This window comes from Hevea brasiliensis, chromosome 16 (genome assembly GCF_030052815.1).
Source record: "Hevea brasiliensis isolate MT/VB/25A 57/8 chromosome 16, ASM3005281v1, whole genome shotgun sequence".
Classification (NCBI taxonomy): Eukaryota; Viridiplantae; Streptophyta; class Magnoliopsida; order Malpighiales; family Euphorbiaceae; genus Hevea; species Hevea brasiliensis.
Window position 1 is genome coordinate 9553812 of NC_079508.1, and position 8692 is coordinate 9562503.

Below are 8692 nucleotides of genomic sequence, written 5' to 3' on the forward strand. Positions count from 1 at the left end.
AAAATGATAATATAAAGGATTAAGGGTATTTTTACCAAATCTAATATCCCCTTCATACATGTTATATATATTATAGATATCTTTTTGTTCATCAATTTAGTATAAATTGAATAATATGAAATTATTCAATATTTATTGAAAAAATTAATTTATACTTTATTTAATAATATTATAATAATAGCTTGTACTATTAAAATATTAATATATAATAATATTAAAAATATTAGTAATATATATATATATATATATGTTATATATTATTTACTTATTTGTTTATGTTAACATATTAAGTATATTATTAAATGTTATATAATATTATTATATATTTACTTTAACTTTTTTACTTACTCATTTTATAAGTAAAAAAACTATTATACAAATAATAAAATTGAAAAATAATCAATTCCAACTTCCAATTTTAAAATATTGTCCAAACACAAGAACTGCAGTTATAACTCAAATTTAATTTCGATGGAATTGAAATTGAATAGCCATCTCAGTCTCAATTTCAATTTCAAATTAATTTTTCAAAACAGATCCAAAAGAAGTTTTAATCTAAATCAATAAATTAGAACAATTAAAGCTAATTAGTTTTTTTGAAATTAAAGTTAATTATTTAAAACAAAGTAAAATATAATACATAATTAAAATCCTATTTGGTTTGATTTTATGGTAAAATTTATTTTATTTATAAATATATTTCATAATATAATTTATTTACAAAGTAGTTTTTTTATTTGATATATTTTATATTAAATATAGAATTTATTTTAAATGAAATGAATTTTGTGTTTAGAATAAATAATATAATATAAAATAAATAATATATAATAAAAAGATTATTTTGTCACTTGAAATATATATGATTTAATTTTAAAATTTATTTATAAATTCTATCAATTTTGATAACATTTATTTTAATTATAATAAATTTCATAAAATCAATTCCCCGGGAATTTCAAATAAATTTTTATTTAAGTTCTGTTTGTTTCAAAACAAAAATTTATATATGAAAAATATTTTTCATGAAAAAATAAAATTTTTAAATATTTTCTATGAAAATATTTTTTATTATTTATTTATAATATTAAATTAATGATATATATTTATTTCATATATATACAAATGTATTCATATTTTAATAAAAAAATTATTAAAATTTAAAAAATAAAAAATGAATTCTTTTAAAAATTGGAAGCTATTTATTTTTTTTATAAAAAAATATTTTTTATTAATTAATTTTTTTTAATATTCCAAAGACTAAAAAATATGAAAATAATTTTCACAAAACAAATATAGCTTTAGACTAAAAACTAAAATTTTAGGTTTAAACACTACATAAATTCAAAACAGAAAAGGGTGATGGATTACATTCCATGCAAATAATAATAATAATAATAATAATAATAATTGATCCACGGTTAACACAGTGGGAGTTTATATAGCCGCCGTGAGCCAGTTCGAATCTTGAATTAGAATTGATTTAGATTAAATTTAAAATCAGCCCTGAGTTAATGACTTGATTCATGAATTGTTTGGAAACGGGTATGGGAGTGGTTACGTTCGTCTTTCTTTGAACCTGAAGTGAAATTGGCTTGATTTAAAAATTATTCTCTCATTTTTTTTAATTTATATTAAATTTATATTTGATCCCTTTAATTATTACATATTAAAAACTAAAAAAATATTTTTAGTTTTTTATTATTTAATAATATTATATACTGAACTGGATATTATAGTAAATCAAAATTATTTGGAATCATAATCAATCCGTACCAAAATCAATTCAAACTGTGAGTCCGGTCGAACCGGCAATTCCGGCCATGGCCAGGTCAAGGAGTTCATAATAAGTGGATGAGGCCTCCCACATCGATCCATTATTTCCTTAATTTATTACACTTTACCTTCCTAAACAAACTCCCCCGCATCTCTGCGTTTTCCCCTGACAGGAGAGAAAAATAAAAATGGCCAAAACCAGAAATCTGAAGCAGAGACCATTTGCTTTTTTAGTTAAGCTTTAACCTCACTGGTGCTTAACTCCTCACTCCTTAGCCCGAACCCACGTTCCCAGATCCTCCACCGAACCATGGCTGCGGCCTTAGAGTGCTGGTCGAGCAGAGCCAGCACCGATGAGGACATGGTAGAGCAAGTCCTGATGCGAACCCAAGATAGATCAGAAACAACCTTACAACCTGAAAGTTCCTCCTCCTTGTCTTCAAATCTTCCAATCAAAGACACATCATCCTCCGCGATGCAGAAGCGGTTTCAGAGACTGAGTAGAAACGTGTTGGAGGCGATTGCTTCGCTTAAGAACTCACTGAATCTTGACTCGGCGCGTCACCCGCAAATGCAGGTTCTGCAGCTTCAGCAGCAGCAAGCACCGCGACAATTGAGTGATAATGGCAATAAGATTGATGGTAGCAAGAAGGTCGTGTGGGCTAGTGTTGTAAGAAACCTCACGCAGCTGTACCCAGGTAGCCAGTTGCCGGAGAAGCTAGTATCCAACATTAGGAAGCATTATGATTCTTTGCCTCTCAGGTTTGGTACTTACGGCTTATTGGAATATTTCATCCTTTATCTAAATTTATGTTTGTTTGCCGCGAAATGCAGGAAAAATAAATGAATTTGAGATTTTTAGTGTTATGTCTCTGTTGCAAAGCTAATGCAAGAATACCATTCTTTCTTTTTGTTCTAATCTATTAAGAAAAGGAGACATATATTAGAATGCACTCCATATTACTGTACTAACCAGTGATTTCTAAATTGTTAGCAGAGCTTTTGTGTTTAATGTGTAGTCTTTTTTCTCCTGGTCATTCGACAGCTATGCACAAGCAGGGTTTGATATGAAAGACGTGTTTCTACACATAAAGTTGATAGAGCAGGTTTCGGTGGATGAGCAACCAGCAATAGTTATACAGGAAGCATCTGATGATGAGATACAGGATTCTGTATTCAAGCTTACATTTGTCTGTAACTCTTCGATTTCATGGCCTGCAATGTCTATTGCATTAGATAGCGCTTCTATTTGCTGCAAGAAGATTCAGATCTTCGAAAAGAAGGGGTTTACTCTTGGGGTGGTTCTTCTTTTAGTTCAAGCTGGCCAAGAGAAACCGATCAAAACCTGGGTTGAAAGTGCTTTAAAATCGGCTATGAAGAAGCCCAAACCAACTGCAGTGAAGCTTCCATTTGGGCTTTGTGGGTGCCAGGAAGAGAATACTAGAGGGAGAGATTTTGGTGAAATTGAAGAGGATCCTAGTGAACAGAATTACAGGAATGGCACTGAGAATTTGAGTGTGAAGATTCAGCTTGAGATGCCCTTACCAACTTCATCATTTGTTATATCAGTTGATGAATGGCAAACAATTCAGTCAGGTGCAGATGAGATTGGGAAATGGCTTTTGAACTCTGACAATCTTGAGTTTATTGATCAGATTGGACCAAATTCTTTTAAGGGAGTTTACAAGGGCAAAAGGGTTGGAATTGAGAAGCTGAAAGGATGTGACAACGGGAATTCTTATGACTTTGAACTCCGCAAAGACCTTTTGGAGTTAATGACTTGCGGACATAAAAATATCCTTCAATTTTATGGTGTTTGTGTTGATGAAAATCATGGCTTATGTGTGGTAACCAAATTGATGGAAGGTGGCTCTGTTAATGACTTGATGCTAAAGAACAAGAAGCTTCAGACTAAAGAGATTATAAAGATTGCTGCAGATGCAGCTGAAGGGATTAAATTCATGAATGATCATGGTGTTGCATATAGAGACCTTAATACACAGAGGATTCTATTGGACAGGCATGGGAATGCATGCTTAGGGGATATGGGAATAGTCACTGCTTGCAAGAGTATGGGTGAGGCGATGGAGTATGAAACAGATGGTTACCGATGGCTAGCCCCAGAGGTTAGTAGTACATCCCTTGGTCACCATTTTCCAAATTAATATTGCTAAAAGATGTGTAGGTTGATCAGACTATACAATTGATGGAACATCTCTTTGCTACAAGTACAATCTTAGCAATTTAGAATACATTATGCATTGTCAGTGTCAACTTAATCTAAAGGACATTGAAAGTACTTAATTTGGTTTTGCTTTCATACATTTGCATGCCCATAGGAAAATGTGTGTTTTGCTTTCATACGTTTGAAATGAGATTGGCTTTTTTTCTTGAATTTATAATTTCTATGATGGAATAATCTTTTTTTTTTTTTCCTTGTGCCCAAATACCCCATAGGAAACTTTGCTCATTGCCTTGCTGTGATGTGGACTTCGTTTGGGGAAATATTAGTTTTGTAGGGTATGGTCATTATAAGTTAGGTTCTATATAGATATTGCATCTTTTGTGTAACTGGATTGGAGCTCATTATTTGACCTACTTTTTAAACACTGTTATTTGAAAAATACACTTTCTTCATTCCCACCTCTAACGAAGTACTGCAATTTCAACTCGAATAAACAGAAATAATTTATAATAGAAAATCATTAGCGAATCCAAGGACATCATTTAGATTCAATGTACGTGGATGCTATTTTCTGGATCATTAACAGTTTAGTGAAGTGACTTTATACCAATTAGCAAACATAATTGCTTGTGCATGCGGAACATGTCTTCATAATTGTTTTAACTTTACATTTCAATATGGTGTTTGTCTTCACATGAGAGCACCTATGAATCATGTTAGCCGCTATATACATTGTTGTGGTTCCACTTTACCAAAATGGTTTATTTACTGGAGCCCAATGAAAGAAACTTTTTAACTTTAAACATAATTGGAAGTCATTTTCCATACCTAATTTGTAAGCAACCATCTAGACGCTACTTTTTTTAATTCTTTACACCTGATTTACAGCATACAAACATGATGAGAAACTTTCATTTGGATCTTTGATGTGATTCGTCTTTTAAATAAATTCAAATAGTTATACATAGTGATTTTAGCATGCATATATATAATATGTTTTTCCCTTCTTATTCTGATTGAGAACAGATCATTGCTGGTGATCCAGAGAGTGTCATTGAGACATGGATGAGTAATGTATATAGTTTTGGGATGGTGATTTGGGAGATGGTGACAGGTGAGGCAGCTTATGCTGCATGTTCACCTGTGCAGGCAGCAGTTGGAATAGCTGCATGCGGCCTGAGACCGGAGATTCCTAAGGACTGCCCACAAATCTTGAATTCTCTGATGACTAAGTGCTGGAACAATAACCCAATAAAGCGTCCTCCGTTCTGTGAAATTCTATCGGATTTATTAAGGTTCAGCAACAACAGTACTAGGTAAAAGTTGAATGTAGTTCGATTAATATAATAGAATTGTGTTAAAAAAAAATGCACCTTATCAAGTGGGTGCTGTCATGCATAATGTAGATTTTGGAAGCTCATACAGCAAAAATGAAAATAGAACTGTTCTTCCTTTTTTTCCCTCATGAAAATGAAAGAGCGTGAAGAATGTGTCTTGATTGCTTTTGCCTTCTTTGGAATATTATGATGATGGCAATATGAATTCTTGAAATAAAATATGATTCCATTGTTTTTGTCGTCATGAATAACAAAGGCATCTTATTGTGGATGCAAAAGCAAAGGGGGAAATAAAGAAAAGCAGAAACGAAGTAATTAAAAGGAAAACAAGATTATATTTTTGTGGGCTTTTGGGCCTACAAGCTTTGAGTGATGCATGGAATTTTCTATCCTAAAGTTTCCTTTTTACTCATGTTGTGGCCTTCTGGTCCCTCATGTTTTTGCGTGCTGCAAGATATTAGAATTGTAGAACGAACAACCCTCTACTTTTAATATTTCAATGACATTTCCACTGTTGACAATTGCTTCTTTTAGTTTTTTCAATTCACAGTATTTTATTATTAATGGAGGTAGATGTAGTTATAATTTTATAATATTATAAAATAAAATCTGAAAAACAATATGAAATTACAATCTATCTGAAAAACAATATGAAATTACAATCTCTCTCTCTCTCTCTCTCTCTCTCTCTCTCTCTCTCTCTCTCTCTCTCTCTATATATATATATATATATATATGTATGAAGGGACTAATATTGGCATTACCCAAAATGCACTTTATGATTTATATTATTTATGAAAATACAAATAAAACGTATTATAATGGCAAATGTATTGTTTATTACTAATGTTGTATTATATCTCGGTCAATTTCAGATATATTTTTATAAGTTCAGGCAAACACTTTTTGGTACTTTATTAATAAGGCTACAAATTTATTTTTTCTCAAGTTAGATTTTTGGCTAATTTTATTTCTTTAGGTTTTTTTTTGGTGTATCCAAATTAATAGAAATCAATTTTAATGTATTAACAAAAGTGGATTCTAAATGGTTATAAATGCAATGCACATGTGCATCATGATAAACGTCAAAAGGTAAGCAAAAGAATCGTTCATATTATTAATCTTTACCTCAAAATCGACATAAAGTACATCAGAATAAAAACATTAACATTATTATTATGATCATTACAAATGATAGACTCAAACTTAGGAGTGTAGGTTTAAGTGCTTGACTTTCAAATAGTTTTTAGATCAATAGTGCCGACTTTTTGTTCCAGCTCTTCCACATATGGCAGTTCTCGATCATCAGTGTAGGTATTCCCCCCTCTTTTACAAACTTATTAGGCATTGGCTCTTTTTCATCTTCAATTGACTTATAGCTTAACTCATACCTCGTGATCTGCTTCTTAATCTCAGGAAAAGTTAACATGTCACACCTTATCCCTTGTAAGGCATGATATGTTCCCGTAGCATATCTAATGAATTACCAAAATATACCTACAGATAACCAATTAAATATATTACAAGGAATTTTAAACAAAACATAACATTTTATTTTACTTTTATATTGCGAAAAACTACATGGTGGTGGTTAAAACTTTAGCAAAACTCAAAATTTATAACCTGTTGAAATCATAAAATAAATCAAGCAAAAGATTTCCTTCAATCCATTTCACAAGCATAATAAATTCAATTATATTTTAAGTAGACATTCATTAGAGGAAATATACTTAATATTACAAAAGTTACATTTACATAAGTCTCGAAAGGAAATACAAATATTTATAAACTCAAAATGTTATAGCAATATAATTCTTTTTCATACAAACTGTTCAATGTCTGTACATCTATATATATAGCTACAAAATACATCAAAAGGAAATTATGGGGGTATACCTACTATATATACCTACAGTTAATACAAAATGCTGCTTCCAAGTCTCTCACTAGGCAGCTTTCTCCTTTCCCTTACCTGCGACAACATAAATAAGCTATCGCTGAGTATATCACTCAGTGGTGCACAATTAATAACTTTAAAAACTTAAAGTAAAGCACAACTTGTCAAAACATAATAAATCATATTTTCCATAAGCATGAAAACATCACAATAGTTCTAAGTCTATAAGAACCATTTATTGAAATCACATTTCAAATGAGAAATTATACTTCACAAATCACAATTCACAAAGCATAAGTGTTGCCAACATTAACACATAGTTTAGGCCATGACACAAAATTTCACGATCAATGTTATGTTGTACACCATGACAAAGCAAATCAACCTCACTGATCATTATTAATGAGGGAAGGGCTAGCTAGCTAATGAGTATTCATATAGTCTCACCCCACTAACCGTTATTAATGGGGGACATAATCATAATCAAATATCAAACCCTAAATAGCCATTACTACTGGGGAGTTTCAAAAGAGACTATCATGCTAACTGTGATTTTAAAATAATTTTCAAAAGTTTCTCAATCAACAATCACATTTACAAATTAATAAACACATTCAATTCATCATAAGACCCATATAGAGGTGGCAACACATAAATTTCTCAAATGAAAGAGAAAAACCATATCTCATTCAAAATAAACTCATTCAAATCAAACTCATTCAATAAACTCATTCAAATCAATTTACAAGGTTAAAAAAAAAGAAAAGGTTAGTTGTGCACAAACCTTCAATAAATCTCCTTTCTCTTTACTTACTTCTCCTTGTCCGTCCCAACCTCTTTTTCTACTAAAAACACACAAGTAGAATGTCTCAATACTTATCCAAACTATTGCCAAGAACTCATTACACAAATGTCTAATGCATCCCTAAGTCAACTTTGTAACTTTAGTGAGTTTTGGAATTCTAGACAACATAATAGCCTAATCTTTGAACCTAATTTTTACCTAGTTTCAATCATAATTTGGTGAAGTGTTCTTCATGAAAATTTTCCCTCTGGGTCTCAATTTTATTTCCCTTTTTCAATAATATCATTTGGAGTTTTGTAGCTCAAGTTATAGTTAAATTAAAATTACTATTCAGTGGGCAACCCTGCAGATTTCAGGTTTTCAGAATTCTGCCCAATTTTGCATCTAACATCTGAGCCTCTTATGTCCATAATTTAATCCAGGTCCTTAAAACAATATTGTAGGTCTCTATTGTAGGTTTCCAACCCATTTTGAATCACTCCAATTGGAGTTTTGTAGAGAAAGTTGTGACCTGTTAACCATGTTGGGGTCATAAGGCTAATCTGCTGGATTTCAGGAATTCCAGCTGTCATCCTAACTTTTCCTAATAATTTCTCTAAGTTGCTCTAGAATTTGAGTTCTGTCAAAATACAAAAATTGTAGTGCTATGTGTTATGAGAATTTTGGCATTGGAATAATTGCATTTGTAGTTT

The 8692-nt window shown here is 31.1% G+C and overlaps 1 protein-coding gene across 1 annotated transcript; it reads left to right on the plus strand.

Moving 5' to 3' along the window:
* The first annotated feature begins 1898 nt into the window (after positions 1–1898).
* On the plus strand, positions 1899–5461 carry LOC110659638 (uncharacterized). Its single transcript, XM_021817621.2, has 3 exons — positions 1899–2538; positions 2822–3902; positions 4988–5461. Exons 1-3 carry the CDS (start codon positions 2087–2089, stop codon positions 5279–5281), a joined length of 1827 nt encoding a protein of 608 aa, XP_021673313.1. The 5' UTR covers positions 1899–2086; the 3' UTR covers positions 5282–5461.
* Positions 5462–8692: the final 3231 nt, after the last annotated feature.

Bases quoted from the DNA above. Each gene is read 5' to 3' on its own strand.
- LOC110659638 (XM_021817621.2), top strand. From the start codon at position 2,087: ATGGCTGCGGCCTTAGAGTGCTGGTCGAGCAGAGCCAGCACCGATGAG. The intron at 2,539-2,821 runs GTTTGGTACTTA...GTCATTCGACAG, and splicing joins TATGATTCTTTGCCTCTCAG to CTATGCACAAGCAGGGTTTG. The intron at 3,903-4,987 runs GTTAGTAGTACA...GATTGAGAACAG, and splicing joins ACCGATGGCTAGCCCCAGAG to ATCATTGCTGGTGATCCAGA.